Source organism: Neodiprion lecontei, chromosome 3 (assembly GCF_021901455.1).
Source record: "Neodiprion lecontei isolate iyNeoLeco1 chromosome 3, iyNeoLeco1.1, whole genome shotgun sequence".
Lineage (NCBI taxonomy): Eukaryota > Metazoa > Arthropoda > Insecta > Hymenoptera > Diprionidae > Neodiprion > Neodiprion lecontei.
Genome location: NC_060262.1, coordinates 27,063,421 through 27,089,939, shown reverse-complemented (window position 1 = coordinate 27,089,939; position 26,519 = coordinate 27,063,421). Strand labels below are relative to the sequence as shown.

Here is a 26,519-nt window from a genome sequence, read left to right as displayed (position 1 = left end):
CGCCGGCATACGCACTCGCTTCCATACGTGTGTGTATCTGAGTCACGTGGCGACGCATCTCGCTACATTATATCAAAATCAGTGTGATATCCTCAACTTCGTACATATCTCCCTAGCCCTAGTTACTTTTATACATTATCTGTGCCAGTCCAAACAATGTAAATTGGTAACGCAAAACGCGGGAGCCGTTCCCTGTTATCTATACGCTTGTATATTTCGTATTCGTCATATATCGCTGGCACGGCTGTGGCCACAGTCTTCGGCCACCGATCGCAACTTGTTAGAACATTCTGCTCATCAACGAATTTGATACACATTTAGCAATAGTTTTCTCAAGTTTTTCTCCAATTAACCTGGTGTACATCTCAATCGTACAGTTTGTTATAACAAGTTATTATTTACAGAATCTGACAGGTGAGACTAACATACATATTCCCAATACTTTTGACATTTTCCAATATCGAACTTTGTCCATTGAGATTTTCAGACACGTTTTGGCGGACCCAACAGCCTATGCATGTAGTACGCTGCACGGTACAATTCTTAAGCACTGAACTCTACAGTGTTCATAAGCGCCCGCGTATATGTGTAGTTATAACTTGACATCACACTGCAGGAAGCGATGTTATTGGTACGTTTCGTAAGATCCGGACCAATCCTGTTTTTGTTTACAGCGGTGTTTGAAATCATTTCTGAATGAAAACAATAAAATACTATCTGTTGATGGTAATTTTATTGTGTACGTCTATATGCATATTGTTACCGATTCAAATTACACTCTTGAAATTCAATAATTGCGAAAATTTTGAGCTTTAATCAAGTCTTCACATCTATACTATCTATACTTCTATACTAATATTATAAAGAGGAAAGATTTGATTTTTTGTTTGTTTGTTTGTTTGAAATGAATAGGCTCCGAAACTACTGGACCGATTTAAAAAATTCTTTCACCGTTGGCAAGCTACACTATTCCCGAGTGACATAGGCTATGTTTCATTTTCAAAAAAATTACGGATGCTTACTAAAACTTGAATAATCTAACCCAAGTTGTAAAAAAATAAACCAAAAACTTCCTTCAATCGCGTGTGCTGCGAAAACTATTAATGATAGAACAAAATGATGTATTACAATTTTTCAGGACACATCACTATCTATAAAAAATGTCGCGACAGCATGTCTCTATCTTTTATAGTTACGTCACAATGAGCGTCCTTTTATTAAAAACTAGCAGCCCATCCCGGCTTCGCACGGGCATATAATAATATTATGTAATAATATAAATATTATTTTATTAGAAACTCACTGTAAACATTGTGTATTTTCTTTTATTATATTATTATATGCCCGTGTGAAACCGGAATGGGCTGCTAGTCCATTATAAATTTGAGTTTAGATCGAGTATCTGTTTATTTTTCCCCAGTTTGAATTCTATACTATTTTTCGTATCACTACGTTTCATATTTACTAATTCTTGTGCTTTGTATGTTATTTTAACGATTTTAAAGTGCTACTAGAAACAGGTATAAAAAAGTATAGAGACGAAATTTAATAGAAGATTGTTGCTGCTAATGTTGCAGTTAATACATGCAAGAATGGATAAAAGAAGATTGAAGAAGATGCCAAGTCTGCTTGGTCAGACCGGAACTTCTAGGCTGTCGATCAATAATCAGGATGAACTCTGCGAAACTAAAAAACAAACACCATTGAAAGAAGGATCTAAAACCTGTGAAGAAAACTTGACAGATGATTCAGGAGATGAATCTCCAGTTTGGTCCAGTTCAAATAGAAAGAAAGGAAGAATGCTTACCAGTACGCAAATGTCAGAATCAAGAAATGTGGAAAATGTCAGTCAGCGTGCAAGATTAGCGAGTGTTTCGCCCGAGCGCGTAATATTTTCAGAAGATTCGGATGACAATGGAACCTTTGTAACGAAATCAAAGAAGCTGAATAAAAGTAAAACTCCTGCCAAGGCATCAAAAAAATTAACTGCCATTAGCCCTGCTGTACCTAAAACTCCAGAATCAAAACGTAAGAGACTACATAGAAGCAATTCTTCAGATTCAGAATGTACTCCAACTGTTGCAAGTCGGAAAAGGAGAATAAGCGTCAGAACAATTACTCCATCTAAAATATCTGGCAATAGTTCTGAAACTTGCTGTTCAGTTGAAAGAAATTCAGAAGAAGACGAGGATACCGAAGAATTTCAACCAGTCAACAGGAAGCAATTGAGTGGTGCAACCAGGAAATCCGCGGTGAAGAATTCCAAAGAAGATGAGGATATCGAAGAATTTGAACCACTCAGCAGGAAGCGATTAAGTGGTGCAACTAGGCAATCCGCAGTGAAAAACATAACTACTCCCCAAAAGAGAAAAAAAAATGAACGAATTGGTAGAAACAAACCAGATGCTATAGAAGATGAAAGTACAGATGATGACATGTTTAACGAAGGTTCACCTAAAAAAGGCTCACGAAAACATGGGAAAATATCTCCGTCACAGTTGTTAGATAGCCCTGCAACAAGATTGCGGAAACGCAACTGCATTGCTGAACAAAAGAGTTTATCAAAATCTCCCCAACATTCCAGAATGTCACGCGGCCAAAGTGTTAAGAAATCACTGATGGAAAAAAATGTGGCTAATTATTTGAGGCAATTCCTGAAACACGCTGGTATCATTATTACTGACGACGGCCCCAATGAATTATGTAAGAAACTTAGTTTTTGCGATGCTGAAAGTTGGTACAGTAGAGCGTCGATTATTGGATCGTCAGTTATCCGAATGATGATTAGGTTTATCCAAAATGTCAGTTATCACTCATCCGCAGAGCTGTGAAAAGGCAAACCCCGATATTGAATCTAATGTTTCATGTACATATTCTATTACGTTCAACCAATAAGTGTTTTTTTCCAACAATGTTTGGTTACCCAAATTTTCGATTACTGGAATGATGCCCAGTTCCAATTAAGTCTGATAATCGACGCTCACTGTACTTTCTTCATATAGTTACTCCTCTAACTATTTTACCTTCCAGGTAAAAGTCGCTGTGATATTGTTAATAATTTAAATAAGTTACTGAGCTCAAAACAATACGATAAAGAGGAAATTATTAAACATTGGACACAATACATCGAGAATGTAGATAATCTTCAAAATGTATTAGAACAAACTGTGAATGATAATCAAGATGTTTTAATTGATGAGAATACTGAATCTGTTGCACGAATTCTACTACATGTTTCACCTCTTCAGACAGGCATTTCTGTATCGCTTTTGGACCGACTTGCTATGGCTGTACTCGTTGAGTGAGTATTTTCCCTATTGTTAAGACCTATCTGTCATCAATGTGTACTCAGATACATAAGTCTCCAAATTGATTTTAGAGAAGAATGTTTTTCACAATGTAAGTTTATTTCCTCATACTAGTCACCAAGTCCTAATTTTGGAAAGAAAATATCCAATGTCTATATTATCCCTATCTTCGGTTTCTCTGTATTATACAAACAACAGTTAAATATTTCACCAATTTGTCTATAACCATATACCAAAACGTTTTTATAACACTTTTTTCCGGGAATGTAGTGATAAACCTTCGAATTGCTCACCATGAGGCGCCCAGCCCTGATGCCTAAGAAAGTATAACAAGCAAGTGTAGTCCCTAATATTCTCTAATTGTACACATACTTTCAGAGAAACGCCAAGCGATGTTCCTTGGTCAGGTACATTATTAAGACAATTCAAATTCTTGGAACAGATTGTCGAACCCAACACGTTTGTCGTAAAGCTTCAAGAATTGCTGGAATCAGCTCAAACGTGTTTTCAAAGTGAAATAATATCGTACTTACCCGACATTGTCATTGATGCCCAGCATCATATTATTGGTGAAATACTCAGTAAGCTTTTAGATGACAACCCAGAATTGACAGAGGTCATACTAGATTGTATATCCCGTTTGACCCTGAGTAAAGACTATTTGGGAAGGATTAGAGAGAAGTGCTTCGAATTGCTGCAACAGAATTTAAAATTGAATGCCGTTCCTACTATAACAAGGTTTTAACAATTGAATTATTTATCTTTCTACTACGAATAGAGATACAAATAATTCAATTCTGGCTCAGTATGCTCTTCTATTCTAATACCATATTGCTCTGCTCAATAGGTTGCTACTGTATTACAATTATGTATTCATATTGTAGATTTATTTTGGCCGAGTCATTACTTCCGGAAACTTGTATAAAGGCCTTAATGGCTATTCGATCCATAGACATGCAGGCACTTGCTGGTGAAAATATCGAAGAATGTTTTACCAATCAAGTTCTGACTGTTGCTGCCCTAAAAAGGTCAAATCAAGTGTCCAAGCAAATAGCTGATGCTGCATTAACTGTTGTGCAACGTGTTAAAAAGGATCCAAAACCACTGGACCTGATTATGTTGTTACTCAATTTCTCAAGTAACAGTGCAAAAAAAAAGAACGTTGAGACTTTGGTGAAAAATCGGGTCCGATCTGGTTTTTATAGGCCCAGCTTATTAAAATCTCTTTATTACGATTATAAAGAGGTATGTAGTGTGTAACTGACTATAATTTCACTTCTCGTCAAACTTAAGGAAGTTCATATGTTGAAAATAAGCCCTGTTTTTGAATTTAATTACGAGATAATCCCACATTGATTATTTGTCAAATTAATACATCCATAAGAAAGCATAACTTTTCTAGTAGTGCTCAGAAATTTTAGTAATTTATTATCCCTAATATCATTATTAATTTAGTACAAAAGTATTGATTCTCCACTCAGCACTAACCTGATTAAGTTCGAAAAATTTATATCATTAAAATATTATGAAAATTGGGTGGTATAGGATAATACAATATTATGTCTTCACCAAATAAAAATCGCGTTTTCTTTAAGGTGGCTAGAGATTTACAGTCTGTGGCAATTACTCTGGCCTCTCATCTATTAAAAGCTGGTGATCGTGTGTATGCTGAATTTGCAATTGAATGGTTTCGATTATTATTTCTAAGTCAAGCCGAAACTGTTCACAAGCAACAAGAAGTCCTTGCAAAAATTATCAAATTAACTATGGCTGGAACGGCAACATCAAAAAATGCCCTTGCAATTCTCAGTAAGATGGCACGTGATGAAAATGAAAGGAAACATTTACAAAAACATTCCCATCATCTAAGGACTCTTCTTGAAGAAGTTGATGAACTCGACTTGGAAGAGGTTGCTACTGTCAGCGATTTGTTACACGGTTTATGCATGAGTTCTAATTCAACGTCCGAAGCACTGCAAGCTGACTTGGACATTGTTCTATTGAAGCAACTGGCTGCGTCAAAACCAGTGTGAGTAATAGCAGATATTTATTCTTGTTTCATGTTTTTTCAAAAATTACTATAAGAGTTTCGCTTCCAGTGCGACCAGTGTGAGTATGTTTGTATGCTAAGATGTTTGGCTAGAACAGTCTTGCTACTTTATTTAAAAAGTCTACCAAAATATTAGCTACAAAGAATATTCCTAAAATATTTCTTTATTACCTTATTGTTTCCTTATTTAAATGACAGGTAAATCATGTATTTTCGCCCATTACGCATAAATTTATGAACCATTTGAGCGATATATGAAGGTAGGCATTGCAATATTTAATACTTTATTTTCAATTAAAGCTGCTAAATTGAACGTTCATTTAGGACCAAATGCAAGGGTGTCTTAGGAGCACTAATGGCTATTAAACATGCAGCAGCATATCCAAGGACCGTAGAACGCGCATTACAATTATTTGGCAAGTCGAAAGACTTTTATTGTTATTATTTGAAATGAAGTATAGATATTAGTAATTCAGGGCATGTCACTGGGATATTGATTGATTCTATCACTATTTATTTTGTTTAGAGCAAGCAATAAAGGCTGTGAAGAGCTGCTCCAGGGCTCGGGCTTTGTTTTATGACCAAATGGCAGATATTATTGCAAATACCCCGGACTTTGATGAAAAACTTTTGAAGGAAACTATCACGGATCATTTTACAGCTGAGTTATCTGATCTCTATCTCACAAAAGTGACAGAGTATAGGTAATGATTTTGTCTAGATATATTCATGTTTTTTAGTACAAAATTAAAATATTTGAGCGAAAATACCTTGGCCATTTCTATTCTAATATTGGTAATATCATACTCTGATTACGTACAGAACTGAAAAGATTACAAATTCACAGCAATATTATACATACCATTAAGTTTACCATCATCATATCTTGTCACAGACAGTTCTAATTTGCGTAAAGTAATGAAGCTTATTCCCGGGAACAATTTTGCGGAATCAAAAATGACAATTTCAAAAATCTAACATAAGAAATCAAAAGGTGTTTGATATTTTCATTAGTGGACCTTTGTCGGTGCGATTCTCACTTAATTCAGAAGCGGAATCACCCGTGGATGATGAATTTGGAGTGAGTTTTGGTGATGGTAAAGACGGTTCAGCAGTGTCGGCCTTATTTCGGCTCATTAAAGCTTGCCACATGAGAGGAAGTGATGGTGACCTATCATTGATTGATGGTCTATTGGCGTGCCCAGTTTTCCTACCGAGAGATCTCAATGACCCGGATGAAGCTTCACTGGATCAAATTTTTCATTGCATCAATTGGTAAGCTATTATGTCTTTATGATAAATGCAAATAGTAAAATCTTCTTAACGTAAATTTCTGATACAATATCTATTAAAGGTTCAGAGAAACAATTAGTGGCTTTGTAACTCAAACAGACAGCACAATGCAAAGAATTTTACTAAAACGGTTGGACCACTTAATGAATCTTCAAGCCGAACTAAGCATGAATTTAGCAATGACTGGATCTCACTATCAACCACCAGTATGCTATTTCCACTATTTTCCATCACCGCCGTTTTGCAAGGTCGAAAAAAGAACGGGCAAACGTGGTAATAAAACCTCTCTAGACAAATCCGGCAGTCTTTCTGAATGGTCTTGCTGGGAATCAGGTTTTGATCTAATTTCGAAGAACCCTGCTTATTTTAGACAGCTAGATGCAAAGGTATACAAATAATGAGTCCAGTCCTGTACAATCATTTTATTGCTGCTTTGAACTGGGTTCTTTCCAATAATTTCATGTTTGCAGATAGCGCATCTTCTCGATTTTTCGATGGAAATAAGATTGACTCAAAGTAGACCAAAAACGATCACAATAGCTCAAGTATGTTTCATAGTTAAGGAACTCTTGGGAATGTTGGAAAATGAAGCTTCTCAATCGTTTATGAGAGATTTGGTTGGATTATTGCCCAAGGTATGTAGTAAGTTGGACCAGGTAATAACTGAGTTACGTGATAAAGATGATATTCAGAATAGAGAATGCTTGCAATTACTGTTGAGTCTTCTGGCTGCAATTTTCAATTGGAAAGGATTTCATAACTTTGTGAACAACCAAATGCTGAGAGGTGAGTTTTCCTTGGGAATGCTTATTTATTATTTTAACCATGCAGAGATATAATGTTTAACAAAAATTCTAAATAATGCATATCTGTTGAGTTGTATAAGAATAACGAACAAATAATTTCAGAGGCATTGAGGATTGTTGCAAGTCAGACTGATGAAATGAACACGTTATTGCGATCCTGCAAAGAATTGGTAACTCAATCATGTTCATATGTCGAATCATTAGCTGACGTTGCTACGCGAATTCCTGTTGCAATTGCACTTGTTAATTTGTATGAAGCTTTGATACAACATTCAGAAAGTCTCGCTAGTCAACATAGAGGAAATTTGGGTAAGTGATGTTACAGCTGCACTATCTAAAAACATTTACCATTTGCAACTTGATATTGGTTTAGTATTACACCTGATAGTTTACAATTTCAGTTTTCTCATCATAACGATTAAACCCATTATTTATACCAGTGTACAGAAACTCATAATGATTTAATTCAATAAACTGAGGAATACGTAACTAATTTTGCTGTACCTACTTAGACAGTATCTGAAAAAATAATTTACATGGGACTTATATAAGTAAAATGATAAATTTATTCACTCCTTTCGTTTTGTTAAATTTGTATTGTATAATTAACCTTTAATATCGTACTCAATACTTTGACATGTATCGTTTGTAGAAACTTTTACTGACTTAAAATATATTTTGTGTCCACTGATAGCAAAAATGGCGTTTGGATTTTTGTGTCTTGATTGGCCTGAAGATAAGCGGAATATTTCATCCTATAGATCTGCCATTAAGACTCTTTTGAAAAGTTGGCTCAACAATGAACCGGATCCCTTAGACACTGTGGTAACACTGTTAAAGTGGTTGCCAGAAGAAACTGAGAAATTGTCAAAACCTCAGGACTCCTTAGCCAGAATACTCTCTATTACCAAAAGCACCTTCAATTTACTGTTCAATCAAATTTTTTTAGGACTAATCGAAGGTGTCAAGAAATCACTAGATGTAGTTAAAAGGTAACCATAATGAAACAGTAATGTATAACATTGTTTATCGTACAAGATAGATATATTTTAATTTATTCCCAATGTATTTGGCTACAGTCAAATGGTATAAGTGGTTGAATTTGGTGAATACATCAGAAGTATACGCTTATTTCTTTTTAGAGATGGCGAAAGAATACAAATTTGGAATTCTGTTGCAACTGGTGTGCAAAGAATTGTTCGAATTTGTAAGATGATGGAGGTCAAGGCCAATTGGCTCCTATTTTTGCAACGTATTCCCGTGTTATTGAGGTTGTTCATAACTTCTGGCATGCCAGTTCTTGAGCATAACTTAAAATATCACGTCGAAGAAGTAACGGGAATTGTAAAACAATTGCAAGGTACAAATTTCATTGTGCATAATATTTGTGAGGTAGTGACAACTATTTGTTCAAAACCACATTACGAAGCACAATTTTTCTTTATTGAGCGAGTGTAATTATATTTTTTTTTGAGTATTAACAAATTTCTGTACCTAGGGAAAAAATCAATTTATGATCAAATGTTTATAAACTTACACAGAAGGAACAAGGTATCTCCACGTTCTGTGTTGCCACAGCACGGTAACAGGTGACACGACTTTAGCCAAATACGTTCCTGTTGCCAAATCAACACTTGAGAAATTAGTCTTCAGTGTAAAAGGAATGCTTGTGCTGAACAACAGTTCGCAGGCGTTTTGGATGGGGAATTTGATAAACAAAGACATAAAAGGACAAGCAATTGAAATGGAGGTTTGTAACGTTGTAATTAGTAAATAATTTGAAACTCACTATGATTAGTAATTTTATTGACACAGAATTCCGTTAATGAAGGTACATACACCTTTAGATCTTGAAAATATCGATTTTCCATTGATTTTCAGCAGAATACTGAAGAGTCAACCACTGTGTCAGCTGGCTCCATAACAGATATGTCCGAAGAATTGCTTACGGATGGGACAGATGAAAGTACAGACGAGGAGATCGAGTGAATGGAGTTATCTGAATCCTTTCTCGTCTTTTAATTTTCTTATAATTAGTTACATAGTATTTTTACTTTTGAGGTACAATATTGTTTTTAACCTTAAACAAAGCTTAACATTATAATATTCAACCTTTTTTTTTTGAAAAGTAATTTTAAGCTATAAATCTGGCAATCCGTAATGAGTTGATATATACAGTATCTGTTACATAAATATCTGTAATTCTGTCGTAAAAGTCTGTCTCTTCCACGACGCATCTGGCGTTAAAGTTTCTTCTACAAAAGTAAGTCTGTTCGATCCGTCCACCATCAATATTGAGTGTGCTCTAGTTCCGTACTCTGCATCCTGGATATGAACGAAAACTGAACTCAAATCTTTATACCAATTCGGAGCTCTACTTTCGAGTTCTGGGTCAGGCAAATGTCTACAGAAGGAAAGTTTTTACATTAGAATTTCTTATTTTTTACAAACTAATTTTTAAATATTGCTATTTAGAAATAAATCTAAAAGAGCTACTACTGTGCAAGTTAATCGATTTCTATACTTTTCATTCCATCTGAGGAATTCTATGAGATTTTCAATTATTTTGTCTTGGTCCAAAATAGTTGCGTCCTGAACGATGTTTTTAAATCTTTCCTTCCCTAACGTAACTTTTTTGAGAGGTCGACCCGTAGGACTATTCCCAAAACCTAAAATGGTATCCAGACATTTTTCTGGTCCTTCAGAATTTTCGGCGCTGCATAGGAGAGACACATGAGTATTCCTGACAAAAAACATTGTATGTCAATTGAAGCCGTAGTAAGTGAAAAGGCAGTCACTTTTGTACTGGGACTAACATCACCAAAACTTATAATGCTTGTGATTGTAATTACTTATATATTTTTCGTCAAAATATGAAAAATAGTTTGTTTACAATAAAAATCAGTTTTATCAATCTTCTTAAATATAATGCGTAATAATATAAGTCGTAAACACTCGGATGTAACATACCATAGATTGACCAATATCAAATTGAAGGGATTATAGATTTGTTCATAACGGTTTTTTTCATAAAGATTTGCCAAGTATTTATCTGCGGATACATCTGAAATAATGTAATCTTTGACAAGATAGCCGCGGCCCTCTCCTGGCGTTGTGGTCGATCTCTTTTCTCCGGTTAAATTTAGAAGGGCGCCAAATCGTCCTTCCGTTGATAACGCTAACCAGGTACCGCCCTCCTTGCCTGGTTCCATATCCACACCTATTATATATAAATACCGTTTATCAGATAAGTCGATAACGAAATCAAATATAGCATAGATAAGACCAGAGTTGAGAATGATTATCGGGCGTACTCTGTTGATATGATCGTACCGATGAAATCAGACAAAACTAACTGCTTCTCTTTACTTTTTATAGTTTGACGCGAATTATCACAGCGTTATTATTAATTTTATGAACCTATATAGTGATGCACTATATCGACGTAATTTCGCGGGAGGAATCGATTGCGCGCAGTTTGGAGTCGCTGCGAACGACTCCCCTCTGCATTTTTTCGGTCCATTTTCGGACGATAATGGAAAATTCTAAAATACATTTATTGGGACTCTATATTGTCTTGAATTCATTTTAAGAGGTAAAATGATTGCGCATCGTCTAAAGTTGCTGCGAATACCGAATTAAAAGTTTTGGCCTAAAAACTAAAAATTTCCTCCCATTTTCTCAACTATTGGTCCTAAGATGTTCCATGCGTTTGTTTTGCATTTCTAAAGGTTCAAGTAGGAGAAGGAGCATTCTGAAAAGCGAGTCTAAGACGAGAAGTTTTTCAGCCCAAACATCGCAGAAAAACGATAGCCTTCTGATGTTGTAGCGACATTAGAGCAGCTTATGTGAAACGTATACAAAAAGTACAGAACTCACTTGGTCGGGAATAAGAGAGTAATCGACATTATCGAGGTAACACACGTAGAATCATTCAGCGCCCATTACAAGTATTAATGATTAGTAAACAGCAGAAGAAATAGCAGAAGCATTACTGGAAAACCAAAATTATATGTCATATCAAACGTATAGAATAATATCGTGTCTGTTAACGTGATATTATGTATATTTGTCGAGATATAATACACTAAGGAATGGATTCAAGCATTATTCAAAATCTGGCTGATTTGAACCAAAAAAATTCAAAGGGATAATCAAAAGCTGCAATTTTTACGTGACTGAAATTTTTTTCTAGGAATGGATTTGGTGACCCTTTCTAGACTAGTTGATTCCTCAGGTACGCCGAAAAAGCATCAAAAAGTAAAGAGGCTAGGAACCAGCAGCAGAGAAATTATGAATGTTTCTGGTTGAAACTCTTGATTCGTTACATGAAGCGTAATCGGACAGCGTGCAATCAATTCCTGTCGCAAAATTACAACGATAAGGTGCATCCACGGATCGAGTCCAGCATTATTAAATATCGTACAAATTTTCACCTAAAATCCAAAACGATAAGCCTTACTGTGTTTTATTAAAAATCTTTTTGTCTCAGAATCGACTTGTATGATCTTTCCTAGTCTAATTGCAACCTCAAGAGTGCAAAAAAGTTATCTAGCGCAACAAATGACTAACAGTTGAAGGAATACAAATAACAAATCCCACGAAAATTAAGTGTTTATTTATTTAATTATAAATTAGATAAAATAGAGACAATGCAATATCATACATCATCTATTGTTTTCTGTGGAGGCGTGTTGTACCTATCCAGAGGCAGAAACCTGAGTTATATTTCTAATCTATGATAAGGACTATCTGATACAGTATTTTTCTTATTCTGCTCAAGGCAATGTATACTACACAGTAGGGGTGTGCGGGTACGCGAGATTTCGGGTACTCGAATTCGGGTTCGGGTCGGGTTTCTTGGCAAACCCGAAATCTTCGGGTAGTCCGGAAACTTCGGTTAGTCGAAAAACGGCGGGTAGTCCGAAATTTTCGCAAACCTCTGCTCACTTTAGAAATCCCGGTATTTTTGGAGAAGCGAAAACAGTCACGAGCAAAATTATTGAAAACTCCGCAATTTTCGGCAAACCCAACATTTTTGAGGAACTCGAGAAGTTTGGGTAATCCAAAAGTTTCGGATAATCCGAAATTTTCGGGTACCCGACCCGAAGAATTTCAGTACCCGCACACCCCTACTGCACAGCAATTTCCACATATAATAATAAAACTTTGTGCAATCTTTGATCCGATTTTTGCGGTCCTTTTCATCTTTCACTTTAATATTATTTGTCAATTTGTTAAATTAATACACATTGACAACCGAACACTTGTACTACATTCAAGGTGCTGACTTATGAAGTATACTCAAATTTCTTACTACTCAAATAAAATTAATTACACAATCAAAGTCCGATTCATATTCAAATTTGAACATATCTATGTGAATATTCAGTTGCATATTCCATTCATAATTACTTTCGTTCCGTTTCAGCAGCATCATATAGTTCGTCGTAATTGTAGTTTGACATGTATATAACTGTTTTTATAACTGTTTTATTGTAATTTTGTACATACGTGTGAATTATTTTTTACAATTGAATAAACATATTTGGAAAACAACAAACAATGCAGGGTTAAACGAATAGAACAATTCTAAACAGCTATAGTCGCTGTGACCACCCGCCGATACTGTTTCTATGAAAAAGAGATATTTATCGATTATCCGATGACCGCCATTTGTCTCAGTCATCATGGGCACACAATAAATAATCATGTATATTTGCCACTACTTCTTGCTTAGTCATTATGGATAGCTCACATGAAGAAGTATTTACGGTCGCGTTTCTATGCAAAAGAAGCTGAGAGACAAAGTCGAAGGAAAAGAGAGTGGGTACACGACATCTGCAAGGACAGAAATGTTCACGGCGAATACTACACAAAAACATGCTTTTATAAAAATATCGATTTCACCGCAACCCTTAACAGGCACCCTTAAAATCTCGTTTTTCAACAGACACATTGAGGTCCTTTTGCGTCAGCTGCGGATTTAAAAGTGTTATTGTTTATTCATGAATCTGAAGAAAAAAAATAAATGGATTGTATATATGGGCAATTCCACCAATTAACGACAAATGAAGGGAACGTCAGAAATTCGATCTGAAATTTTAGTCTTTAATAGCTTATACTCAGATTGGATAGTCCACCGAGTTTCAGCCCTTTGCGACTCACCGGTGGCGATAAATCAGACATAGTCCGTACGCTAGGGGTTGAAAGATATGCAATATATATCCCGTGCGGAAATTGAAACCAGGAACTGGCCGGGTACTGGTCAGTTCTCCCGGTTTCAAACCGGGCGCTGAGCAGCCTTTCCGGTCAGCTCCCGGACAATAGTGTTACTCTTAAATCTGAGTGAGAAAATGTTTTTCATGTATTTTAAGTGAATAATAATCAGAAAACCCGTTAGACGTCCCTATTGAATATCAACTAAAGAGTTCCAGGAGCATCTTATTTAAGACACAAACTGATCTGCTGGCAGTTGTAAACACGAAAAAAAATTTTACTAACAATTATCCATCATAAATTTGATAAAAAGGAAAAAAAGATTAAAAATCAAATGTGTCCGATCTTCCATTCAACCGACAATGCTCATCTTTCGCCAGAATTTTTTTTTCTACCTAAACTAACTATTTCGGGTGAGGCCCGTTGGAAAATCGAAGTTTTTTTTATTTTAAAACACCCTGTTATACATATAATATATGTATAGTAAAAATGAAATAAATTTTAGCTCAAAATATACTCTCTCATTTCTTATGCATAAAAATTAATACGCAAAATAAAAAACAATCTTCACGAAATCGGCATTATACCCGAACTATAAAAAAAAAAAATTTTCACACAAAATAATCCGTTGATCATAACTTGTTGTTCTAAAACTCACATTTACTTTAATTTCCTTAAAAATGAAGCAATTACTTACGTAACATTTATTTAATATCTGTAGGATTTATTTAAGATGTAAAAATGAATACATTTATTATTCGCAAGAACAGCGGAGAGAATGAGAAGAATCCTTGAATACCATAACCATTTACACCAAAGTAACGCAGGTTGCCCCATTTTCATACTTGGGATGAATTTCGGCATCGGTCGGGTGATCACATTAAACGGTGGCGATGCGCGGCGATGCGCGGCCCACCGCCGAAATATTCCCAACCTGGAACTCGCGAAAAATCGCCGCGGCCGCCGCGGTCTAGTCGGCGTCAGCCTTAAGTCTGCCGTAAAGCGCTGCCCATGGGCGCTGCCGATCAGTCATGCACCAGAGTCCCAACGAAGCATGTATCATGAACTAGCGTACGATCTGATGCTACAGGAAATGTTATCTGGGTAGGGACCTCAGACCTCTTGACTCATGTGAGTTTCGCACTTGCCTTCAGGTCGTGCGGCACTTTACACTAGTCAGGAAATCTTTATATTATGCGCATTTGCTATATATGAAAATAACTATTGTATCTTACAGAATGCAAATGGAACCAGCTGATAAAGGTGTTACTGGATCGCTATAACACGGCCTCTTTTGCCCTTAAGCCCACTTACCCGCAAAGCACTGGTCACGATATACTATTTCGTACCTCCCAGGCACCTAGGATAATTTTTCCACCAATGAGCCGTTGCAGTTGGTCGTTTCAACGATTCATCTCGATTCGATGCCAATATTATTCGATAGGTATCCCCCTTCGCTTCGGCATTTCGATAAATAAACATGATGCACATGATGTTACGATGTCACGCTAACTGCCAACACTCCACACAATACTGATGCGTAGAGCTTACAGAAACGGAGAGGACACGATTCCATAGAGTTATCAGCCCAAGAAACACCAGTGTATGAAAGTTGCTTTTAAGATGTCTGTTTTCAGATAACTTACTGACTTACTGACTGATAACTTAGCCAAGATACCTAAAAAACGTCCGCTAGGAGTTACCTTGTACAAGTTGTCTAGAAGTCAGCCGATCAAGGCCATTACTAGTTTTTGAAGTGAAAACTTCTTTAGCGGCGCTTGGCACTTTTGTAGATGGGTACAAAATGTTAAACTCGCGTCAGATCCGTAGCCTGATCGAAAAAGCGTAAGACGGATGGAGAGGGGATAATATCCCCCTCTCTTTCTACCGTACAGCGAAAATGTATGCCTGCTCCGAGTGGCGATGGGCGCCTGAGCTTATCCAGTGCTTTGCTAATCGAGTGTGAAAACGTGTATGAAGTATAAAATCATAAAGAATACGATTCCAAACAAATAATTTCAAATGACAATAAATGAAATAACATAATAATAAATAATCTTCGTTTTTCAGAAAAACCAAAGAAGAAAAGTAATAAAAATCGGAAATATCAATGTGCATGGCGTCAGCGTAGAAAAAAATTGAAAAAAAAGATTCGAAGGAAGAAAATGAAGAAGAAAAAGAAAAAGACATCGTAAAAATCAACGGGCATATTATTTGTGTAATATAAATTGTCATGTTTGTCTACGATAGCGCAATAAATGAATATTGTATTTTACCACATAAATGATAGTACTTTTATACTGATAAATAAAACAATTCGTGCGAAATTATTCCCTAACCATTCCAACATATTCAAAAATGCACAACGTTGATGTTTAAGTTTTCACTTCTGCCGGCACTCCCGGAGTACAACCCGTCCCATTTTTTTGTGGCCGTAAATTTTCGGTGTCTGATTGGATTTAAAAGATCCCTACCTTGCTAATTGGACCCTCAGGAACTCAGAAAACGCAGCGAAAACAGCGTAGGACCAACAGGAGAGAAATGGCAAGCGAAAAAGCACCTGCTGAAAAATGTCGAAAACACAGGTTCTCGTTTTTCGGCTGTAGCTTTCGATGCGTTAATCGCAGCGTATTGGGACTGCGCCCAATCGATTTTTCTCGCAAAATTACGTCGGAGTAGTGCATGAAAGACTTCATGAAAGAATCTGTTACCGACGAGTGACGCGAGCCTCTTCCGGTACATACATCGGGATTTCTCGGAATTCTGACGTCCAACGGACATTTTTGGACAATTTAGAAGTTAGACTTTGAATTCTATCGCAAAATTGTACTGAGCCGCACAATCAGTAACTTAGCTCGCCAAATATCGACTACCAAGGTAAGGCCCGAGGAGTCCCTCCCCGGTTTCGCTTATTTTGTGGTATGTTATTCATCGAAATCTAAGAGACGGGTATTTTTTTTTTCTCCCGACAAACAGTTCTAAAGAGGTGAAATCAACCCCCAAAGTCAGGCATCCCAGCGGTAGCTTCGCAGTTTCGCAGGCTTCCAGTTGAGATATTAGAACGAACCTAATTGGAGGATAATTCGCATGGCGAATAATGAAAAATGCATTTTGTCCGATTACGATGGGGTTAAATTGTCAATAATTATGGGGGTTGAATGTTACGAGTTATTTGTAACTAAAAACCTATTGCTCATATCTGGATGCAATTAATTGCATTTGAAAGAGCAGAAAAAGTAGAGGATACTTGTTTCTGTGTTTTTCGAAGTAATGTCACATGGGGGGCGGAACTACGCTTACGCACATGTAATTAAGTTCCCATCAAATTGATACTATTTTGCTTCAGGTCATCTTATTTAATATTACAAAGTTTTTTCTAAACAACAATGAAGGAGCTTGTTCGTTCAGATAACATTCGGTTGGATCAATGACAAAAGTCACCCTCCTAAAAGGTATCCCTGGATAGAAAGGGCCAAATACCTCTGTCTCGGGATTTTCAAATTATTCGATCGCAAATGTTTCTAAGGTCAGAAAAACATGTGCCCAGCGGCTGATAACTCAATAATCCACTCCATCTTCGACGGGGCGTGAAAATTGGCATTTTATGCTTTTCATTTTTTATCTCAAGACTTGATTGACGGATCCTTATGAAAAACAATTACGGAGATTTATTGCCAAAAGACCTCTTATGTGAAATAATTTGGACACTCCCAAGATACCAAAAAAATTCGTCAAAGTGATAAATCGGTATATTTCGAGAGCTAATAGGTGTAACAAAAACTTTCTTCTCGTCGTCTGATTGATTCAGGTGTAAATTATTTCCAAGAATTATTTTATTTTTCTCAGAATTTTTTTCAATGCATGAGTCATTTTATTTTTTATTCATACTTAATTATCATTTGTAGTTGTATGAGTTTGAGCTCAGTCTAATCCCAGCGTGGCAGGGGTTAAGTTTCAATCATGGTTTCATTGTGAATTAATACACATGTATTTAAAAGTAGTAGGTATATATTTGAATCTTTTTTATATGAAGTGATTAAATGCATACGTTTTTGATCAGAGGACGTATTTTTGTGGGTAATGACCATATTTTTTGATGTACTCGAAACTAATTCGAAAAAATTGCCAGGCGCTCCAATAGAAGGAACGGAAGCGCCTGTGCTCCAGCTCATAGGCCACCGGCATGTCGTCACGTGTAATGAATTGCCTTTTCGGAGTGTGTGAGAGAACGACTCAATTCATGCTTGGTTTAAGGAAAGTATAATAACATGTAAGAGGATGAGAGAAGTAAGCGTTCATACATTCAGTGTATATTCAAAAGTTTATTCAGTTTCTGCACACATTTTATCAGAGAATAATTCTTTGAACATTGAATTCTTATATTCTATTCCGATTTTTGTAGTGACCATTTATTTCAATTCAGTTAATACAACCGCGATTGCTTTGGCCAGCTTCGTCAAATAGCCAGGTACTCGTCATCGGAGAATCTATTGCAGTATTTTTCAAAATTGTGGAAATTCGTAGTAAAAACGGTAAGTGTTCTACCTTCCTTTTCGCATGATTTTAGGAGCAAATGATTTTTCGTCTCCAGAATACATTAGTACAACGCTTTCCAGACTGATCGGATTATTGAAGACGTAAAAAAAACGTAAGAGAGAGCAAACGACAAGCGTTAGAGAAATGACGCAGAAAATCTTTCGTTTTCCGGCTGTAACTCTTGATCCGTCACTTGCAGCATATTCGGGTTGCAGGCAATCGATTCCTCTCGCTAAATGACCTCGGAACAGTGCATCAAAGAATTGATTCCAGCATTTTTTTAAATCGTTGAATTTTCCGTCAGAAGTCTAAGGTGGTTAAGTTGAATTTCTTTCGTGATTTTCAGAGCAAAGAACATTTCCACTCGTTAGCTGACTCGTTAACTGAAGAATGAATCTTTGGTCCACGCCTGACGATCGAAGGGCCAAGCCGCTTCAGTCTGCAATTGACAGGAAAGATAAAGTGCGTATTTCTTGTCTGGAATGTGAGAACTGATATCATTATACGTCATATCATATCATCATACATCATACATCGTACATCATACATCATACATCATACACCATACATCATACATCGTACATCATACATCATCATACATAGTGTTAAAGGTCGAAACGAAAGTTTGGATGTCGGATGTTCAGAAAGTGACGTCACCAATTCAAAATCAGCTAGCCGAATTCCTCAGTCTAGAAGCAACCGCGCAGTAGAGCGGACGGATGAGAGTCGCGCTCCGCAAATTTCGAGTACCGGGTTCTCAACCTCCCGGATCCCGCGCTTCGGGTCCGCTCCGCAAATTTCGAGTACCGGGTTCTCAACCTTCCGGATCCCGCGCTTCGGGTCCGCTACGCGGTGAAACTCGACTTCCAGGATAAGCGCTCCGTGGTTCCTCGTTCATGTTTACAATAAATTATTTCAATTCGTTTTTCGCGCAATCCCAAATTCAGTAGCTGTCAGTCCGCTAATAAAATTTCTCGACTTCCCGGATAAGCGCTCCGTGGTTCCTGGTTCATGTTTACAATAAATTATTTAAATTCGTTTTTCGCGCAATCCCAAATTCAGTAGCTGTCAGTCCGCTAATAAAATTTCTCGACTTCCCGGATAAGCGCTCCGTGGTTCCTGGTTCATGTTTACAATAAATTATTTAAATTCGTTTTTCGCGCAATCCCAAATTCGGTAGCTGTCAGTCCGCTAATAAAATTTCTCGACTTCCCGGATAAGCGCTCCGTGGTTCCTGGTTCATGTTTACAATAAATTATTTAAATTCGTTTTTCGCGCAACCCCAAATTCGGTAGCTGTCAGTCCGCTAATAAAATTTCTCGACTTCCAGGATAAGCGCTCCGTGGTTCCCGGTTCATGTTTACAATAAATTATTTAAATTCGTTTTTCGCGCAACCCCAAATTCGGTAGCTGTCAGTCCGCTAATAAAATTTCTCGACTTCCAGGATAAGCGCTCCGTGGTTCCCGGTTCATGTTTACAATAAATTATTTTAATTTGTTTTTCGCGCAACCCCAAATTCGGTAGCTGTCAGTCCGCTAATAAAATTTCTCGGCTTCCAGGATAAGCGCTCCGTGGTTCCCGGTTCATGTTTACAATAAATTATTTCAATTCGTTTCCCACGCAACCCCAAATTCGGTAGCTGTCAGTCCGCTAATAAAATTTCTCGACTTCCAGGATAAGCGCTCCGTGGTTCCCGGTTCATGTTTACAATAAATTATTTCAATTCGTTTTTCGCGCAACCCCAAATTCGGTAGCTGTCAGTCCGCTAATAAAATTTCTCGGCTTCCAGGATAAGCGCTCCGTGGTTCCCGGTTCATGTTTACAATAAATTATTTCAATTCGTTTCCCACGCAACCCCAAATTCGGTAGCTGTCAGTCCGCTAATAAAATTTCTCGACTTCCAGGATAAGCGCTCCGTGGTTCCCGGTTCATGTTTACAATAAATTATTTCAATTCGTTTTTCGCGCAACCCCAAATTCGGTAGCTGTCAGTCCGCTAATAAAATTTCTCGGCTTCCAGGATAAGCGCTCCGTGGTTCCCGGTTCATGTTTACAATAAATTATTTCAATTCGTTTCCCACGCAACCCCAAATTCGGTAGCTGTCAGTCCGCTAATAAAATTTCTCGACTTCCAGGATAAGCGCTCCGTGATTCCCGGTTCATGTTTACAATAAATTATTTCAATTCGTTTTTCGCGCAACCCCAAATTCGGTAGCTGTCAGTCCGCTAATAAAATTTCTCGACTTCCAGGATAAGCGCTCCGTGGTTCCCGGTTCATGTTTACAATAAATTATTTCAATTCGTTTTTCGCGCAACCCCAAATTCGGTAGCTGTCAGTCCGCTAATAAAATTTCTCGACTTCCAGGATAAGCGCTCCGTGGTTCCCGGTTCATGTTTACAATAAATTATTTCAATTTGTTTTTCGCGCAACCCCAAATTCGGTAGCTGTCAGTCCGCTAATAAAATTTCTCGGCTTCCAGGATAAGCGCTCCGTGGTTCCCGGTTCATGTTTACAATAAATTATTTCAATTCGTTTCCCACGCAACCCCAAATTCGGTAGCTGTCAGTCCGCTAATAAAATTTCTCGACTTCCAGGATAAGCGCTCCGTGATTCCCGGTTCATGTTTACAATAAATTATTTCAATTCGTTTTTCGCGCAACCCCAAATTCGGTAGCTGTCAGTCCGCTAATAAAATTTCTCGGCTTCCAGGATAAGCGCTCCGTGGTTCCCGGTTCATGTTTACAATAAATTATTTCAATTCGTTTCCCACGCAACCCCAAATTCGGTAGCTGTCAGTCCGCTAATAAAATTTCTCGACTTCCAGGATAAGCGCTCCGTGATTCCCGGTTCATGTTTACAATAAATTATTTCAATTCGTTTTTCGCGCAACCCCAAATTCGGTAGCTGTCAGTCCGCTAATAAAATTTCTCGACTTCCAGGATAAGCGCTCCGTGGTTCCCGGTTCATGTTTACAATAAATTATTTCAATTCGTTTTTCGCGCAACCCCAAATTCGGTAGCTGTCAGTCCGCTAATAAAATTTCTCGACTTCCAGGATAAGCGCTCCGTGATTCCCGGTTCACGTTTACAATAAATTATTTCAATTGGTTTTTCGCGCTAGCCCAAATTCAGTAGCTGTTAGTGCGCTAATAAAATTTCTATAACTTTATAATCTTCTCATAATCTTTTCGGTGAAATATATCGATAAAAAAATTATATTAAACCTCACACAGTATTTTTGATTTGTTCTCATGGTTAGAATATTTATTAGCATTCGAGGTATAACTCGAGGTGGTTGGCGGTGGTCGTTGGGGGTGGTTAGGGGTGGTTGCGTGTAATCGCGGTGATTCAGGAGGAGGGGGACGAGGATTTGTGCTCGGTGAGTAAAACACTTTTATAATATTTCATGGCAATTATAATTATATTTTATCTGAAATATTTCAAACTTGTCATGCTTACAATAAATTATTTCAATTCGTTTTTCGCGCAAGCACAAATTCAGTAGCTATGAATAAGCCTATACAATTTATTATATTATTGATTAATTAATTAATCAATTACTCAATTATATTAATCCTTACACAATATTTTCGATGTGTTCTTATACTGAAAATATTTATTACTATTCAAGGTATAACCTGAGGTGGTTGAAGGTGGTCGGAGGTGGACGAGGAGGAGGACGAGGAGGATGAGGATTTGTGCTGGGTGAGTAAAACACTTTTATAATATTTGATGGCAATTGTAATTATATTTCATCTGAAATATTACAAACTTGTCACGTTTACAATAAATTATTTCAATTCATTTTTCGTGCAAGCACATATTCAGTAGCTATGAATAATCTTATACAATTTATTATATTACTAATTAATCAATTAATATTCTTATAATATTTAATGGCAATTGTAATTATATTTCATCTGAAATATTACAAACTTGTCACGTTTACAATAAATTATTTCAATTCATTTTTCGTGCAAGCACATATTCAGTAGCTATGAATAATCTTATACAATTTATTATATTATTAATTAATTAATTAATATTCTTATAATATTTAATGGCAATTGTAATTATATTTCATCTGAAATATTACAAACTTGTCACATTTACAATAAATTATTTCAATTCATTTTTCGTGCAAGCACATATTCAGTAGCTATGAATAATCTTGTACAATTCATTATATTATTAATTAATTGATTAATTACATTAATCCTTACACAATATTTTTGATGTGTTCCTGTACTAAAAATATTCATTACTATTCCAGGTATTACCCGAGGTGGTCGGAGGTGGCCGAGGAGGAGGACGAGCTGGACGAGGAGGAGGACCAGGTGGACGAGGAGGAGGCGGGGTGGGTCGTGGGAGAGGACCACTCCTCTCCTCAGAGGAGAGGAGGAGGCGGGGTGGGTCGTGGGAGAGGACCTCTCCTCTCCTCAGAGGAGGGGAGGGGTAGGGGCAGGGAAGGGGGAGAGGTGGGTGGGGAGGGGGAAGGGACGGGAAGGGAAGGGGTTGGGAGGGGAGGGGAGGGGAGGGGAGGGGAGGGGAGGGGAGGGGCGGGGAGGGGAGGGGAGGGGCGGGGAGGGGAGGGGCGGGCGGCGGGGAGGGGGGCGGGAAGGAGGGAGGGAGGGAGGGAGGGAGGGAGGGAGGGAGGGCGGGGGAGAGAGAGTGGGGGACGAATGTCAATGCGAGCCCGTTAGAGTTAATAGAGCAGTACACCCCCCCCCCCCCCCCCGCGCCCGCCCGCCCGCCCGCCCTCCCTCCCTCCCTCCCTCCCTCCCTCCCCCCTCCCTCCCTCCCTCCCTCCCTCCCCACCGCCCTCCCCTCCCAGCCCCTTCCCTTCCCTTCCCTTCCCTTCCCCTCCCTTCCCTTCCCCTCCCTTCCCTTCCCTTCCCTTCCCTTCCCCCTCCCCGCCCACCTCTCCCCCTTCCCTTCCCTTCCCTTCCCCCTCCCCGCCCACCTCTCCCCCTTCCCTGCCCCGCCCCCTCCCCTCCTCTGAGGAGAGGAGAGGTCCTCTCCCACGACCCACCCCGCCGCCTCCTCGTCCACCTGGTCCTCCTCCTCGTCCAGCTCGTCCTCCTCCTCGTCCACCTCCGACCACCCCGGGTAATACCTGGAATAGTAATGAATATTTTTAGTATAGGAACACATCAAAAATATTGTGGAAGGATTAATGTAATTAATCAATTAATTAATAATATAATAAATTCTATAAGATTATTCATAACTACTGAATATGTGCTTGCACGAAAAATGAATTGAAATAATTTATCGTAAACGTGACAAGTTTGTAATATTTCAGATGAAATATAATTACAATTGCCATCAAATATTATAAGAATATTAATTAATTAATTAATAATATAATCAATTGTATAAGATTATTCATAGCTACTGAATATGTGCTTGCACGAAAAATGAATTGAAATAATTTATTGTAAACGTGACAAGTTTGTAATATTTCAGATGAAATATAATTACAATTGCCATCAAATATTATAAAAGTGTTTTACTCACCCAGCACAAATCCTCGTCCTCCTCGTCCACCTCCGACCACCTTCAACCACCTCAGGTTATACCTTGAATAGTAATAAATATTTTCAGTATAAGAACACATCGAAAATATTGTGTTAGGATTAATATAATTGAGTAATTGAGTAATTGATCAATTTATCAATTAATAATATAATAAATTGTGTAAGCTTATTCATAGCTACTGAATATGTGCTTGCTCGAAAAATGAATTGAAATAATTTAATGTAAACATGACTAGTTTGAAATATTTTGGATAAAATATAATTACAATTGCCAGCAAATATTATAAAAGTGTTTTACTCACCGAGCACAAATCCTCGTCCCTCTCCTCCTGAATCACCGCGATTACCCGCAACCACCCCTAACCACCCCCAACGACCACCGCCAACCACCTCGAGTTATACCTCGAATGCTAATAAATATTCTCAGCATGAGAACAAATCAAAAATACTCTGTGAGGTTTAATATAATTTTTTTATCGATATATTTTACCGAAAAGATTATGAGAAGATTGTAAAATTATAGAAATTTTATTAGCGGACTGACAGCTACCGAATTTGGGGTTGCGCGAAAAACGAATTGAAATAATTTATTGTAAACGTGAACCAGGAACCACGGAGCGCTTATCCTGGAAGTCGAGAAATTTTATCAGCGGACTGACAGCTACCGAATTTGGGGTTGCGCGAAAAACGAATTGAAATAATTTATTGTAAACGTGAATCAGGAACCACGGAGCGCTTATCCTGGAAGTCGAGAAATTTTATCAGCGGACTGACAGCTACCGAATTTGGGATTGCGCGAAAAACGAATTGAAATAATTTATTGTAAACGTGAACCAGAAACCACGGAGCGCTTATCCTGGAAGTCGAGAAATATTATCAGCGGACTGACAGCTACCGAATTTGGGGTTGCGCGAAAAACGAATTGAAATAATTTATTGTAAACGTGAACCAGGAACCACGGAGCGCTTATCCTGGAAGTCGAGAAATTTTATCAGCGGACTGACAGCTACCGAATTTGGGGTTGCGCGAAAAACGAATTGAAATAATTTATTGTAAACGTGAACCAGGAACCACGGAGCGCTTATCCTGGAAGTCGAGAAATTTTATCAGCGGACTGACAGCTACCGAATTTGGGGTTGCGCGAAAAACGAATTGAAATAATTTATTGTAAACGTGAACCAGGAACCACGGAGCGCTTATTCTGGAAGTCGAGAAATTTTATCAGCGGACTGACAGCTACCGAATTTGGGGTTGCGCGAAAAACGAATTGAAATAATTTATTGTAAACGTGAACCAGCAACCACGGAGCGCTTATCCTGGAAGTCGAGAAATTTTATCAGCGGACTGACAGCTACCGAATTTGGGGTTGCGCGAAAAACGAATTGAAATAATTTATTGTAAACGTGAACCAGGAACCACGGAGCGCTTATCCTGGAAGTCGAGAAATTTTATCAGCGGACTGACAGCTACCGAATTTGGGGTTGCGCGAAAAACGAATTGAAATAATTTATTGTAAACATGAACCAGGAACCACGGAGCGCTTATCCTGGAAGTCGAGAAATTTTATTAGCGGACTGACAGCTACCGAATTTGGGATTGCGCGAAAAACGAATTTAAATAATTTATTGTAAACATGAACCAGGAACCACGGAGCGCTTATCCGGGAAGTCGAGAAATTTTATTAGCGGACTGACAGCTACTGAATTTGGGATTGCGCGAAAAACGAATTGAAATAATTTATTGTAAACGTGAACCAGGAACCACGGAGCGCTTATCCTGGAAGTCGAGAAATTTTATCAGCGGACTGACAGCTACCGAATTTGGGGTTGCGCGAAAAACGAATTGAAATAATTTATTGTAAACATGAACCAGGAACCACGGAGCGCTTATCCTGGAAGTCGAGAAATTTTATCAGCGGACTGACAGCTACCGAATTTGGGGTTGCGCGAAAAACGAATTGAAATAATTTATTGTAAACGTGAACCAGCAACCACGGAGCGCTTATCCTGGAAGTCGAGAAATTTTATCAGCGGACTGACAGCTACCGAATTTGGGGTTGCGCGAAAAACGAATTGAAATAATTTATTGTAAACGTGAACCAGGAACCACGGAGCGCTTATCCTGGAAGTCGAGAAATTTTATCAGCGGACTGACAGCTACCGAATTTGGGGTTGCGCGAAAAACGAATTGAAATAATTTATTGTAAACGTGAACCAGGAACCACGGAGCGCTTATCCTGGAAGTCGAGAAATTTTATTAGCGGACTGACAGCTACCGAATTTGGGATTGCGCGAAAAACGAATTTAAATAATTTATTGTAAACATGAACCGGGAACCACGGAGCGCTTATCCGGGAAGTCGAGAAATTTTATTAGCGGACTGACAGCTACTGAATTTGGGATTGCGCGAAAAACGAATTGAAATAATTTATTGTAAACATGAACGAGGAACCACGGAGCGCTTATCCTGGAAGTCGAGTTTCACCGCGTAGCGGACCCGAAGCGCGGGATCCGGAAGGTTGAGAACCCAGTACTCGAAATACGTAGCGGACCCGAAGCGCGGGATCCGGGAGGTTGAGAACCCGGTACTCGAAATTTGCGGAGCGCGACTCTCATACGTCCGCTCTACTGCGCGGTTGTTTCCCGACTGAGGAATTCGGCTAGCTGATTTTGAATTGGTGACGTCACTTTCTGAACATCCGACATCCAAACTTTGGTTTCGAACTTTGATACTATGTATGATGATGTATGATGTACGATGTATGATG

At 38.1% G+C, this 26,519-nt stretch overlaps 2 protein-coding genes across 8 annotated transcripts; one reads left to right on the top strand and one right to left on the bottom strand.

Moving 5' to 3' along the window:
• The first annotated feature begins 43 nt into the window (after nt 1–43).
• Nucleotides 44–9,782, top strand: LOC107219860 (Fanconi anemia group D2 protein). 3 transcript variants are annotated; one of them, XM_046734707.1, is made up of 17 exons: nt 44–414; nt 488–631; nt 1,578–2,703; nt 3,031–3,301; nt 3,687–4,046; nt 4,193–4,553; nt 4,904–5,337; nt 5,683–5,774; nt 5,885–6,062; nt 6,373–6,633; nt 6,713–7,037; nt 7,122–7,437; nt 7,560–7,766; nt 8,152–8,449; nt 8,600–8,817; nt 8,999–9,207; nt 9,339–9,782. In XM_046734707.1, the coding sequence occupies exons 2-17, from the start codon at nt 623–625 to the stop codon at nt 9,444–9,446; spliced, it is 4,773 nt and encodes a 1,590-aa protein (XP_046590663.1). In that variant the 5' UTR covers nt 44–414; nt 488–622; the 3' UTR covers nt 9,447–9,782. The 3 variants fall into 3 exon arrangements, with proteins under 3 accessions (XP_046590663.1, XP_015513688.2, XP_046590664.1); XM_015658202.2 differs by lacking the exon at nt 488–631; XM_046734708.1 differs by lacking the exons at nt 44–414; nt 488–631; nt 1,578–2,703; nt 3,031–3,301 and adding an exon at nt 3,322–3,399.
• Nucleotides 9,247–15,395, bottom strand: LOC107219903 (transport and Golgi organization protein 2). 5 transcript variants are annotated; one of them, XM_015658259.2, is made up of 5 exons: nt 15,380–15,395; nt 15,026–15,222; nt 10,428–10,677; nt 9,982–10,200; nt 9,247–9,861 (listed from the first exon to the last, which is right to left on the bottom strand). In XM_015658259.2, exons 2-5 carry the CDS (start codon nt 15,165–15,167, stop codon nt 9,642–9,644), a joined length of 831 nt encoding a protein of 276 aa, XP_015513745.1. In that variant the 5' UTR covers nt 15,168–15,222; nt 15,380–15,395; the 3' UTR covers nt 9,247–9,641. The 5 variants fall into 5 exon arrangements, with proteins under 5 accessions (XP_015513745.1, XP_046590672.1, XP_046590673.1 ...); XM_046734716.1 differs by lacking the exon at nt 15,380–15,395 and having other exon boundaries at nt 9,982–10,173; nt 15,026–15,344; XM_046734717.1 differs by lacking the exons at nt 15,026–15,222; nt 15,380–15,395 and adding an exon at nt 14,522–14,835.
• Between the last annotated feature and the right edge of the window lie 11,124 nt (nt 15,396–26,519).

Bases quoted from the DNA above. Each gene is read 5' to 3' on its own strand.
- LOC107219903 (XM_015658259.2), bottom strand. From the start codon at position 15,167: ATGTGCATCATGTTTATTTATCGAAATGCCGAAGCGAAGGGGGATACC. The intron at 10,678-15,025 runs GTACGAAATAGT...TATATATAATAG, and splicing joins TTATCCTAGGTGCCTGGGAG to GTGTGGATATGGAACCAGGC. The intron at 10,201-10,427 runs GTATGTTACATC...GTTTTTTGTCAG, and splicing joins TTGATATTGGTCAATCTATG to GAATACTCATGTGTCTCTCC.
- LOC107219860 (XM_046734707.1), top strand. The intron at 4,554-4,903 runs GTATGTAGTGTG...GTTTTCTTTAAG, and splicing joins TTTATTACGATTATAAAGAG to GTGGCTAGAGATTTACAGTC. The intron at 7,038-7,121 runs GTATACAAATAA...TCATGTTTGCAG, and splicing joins TTAGACAGCTAGATGCAAAG to ATAGCGCATCTTCTCGATTT.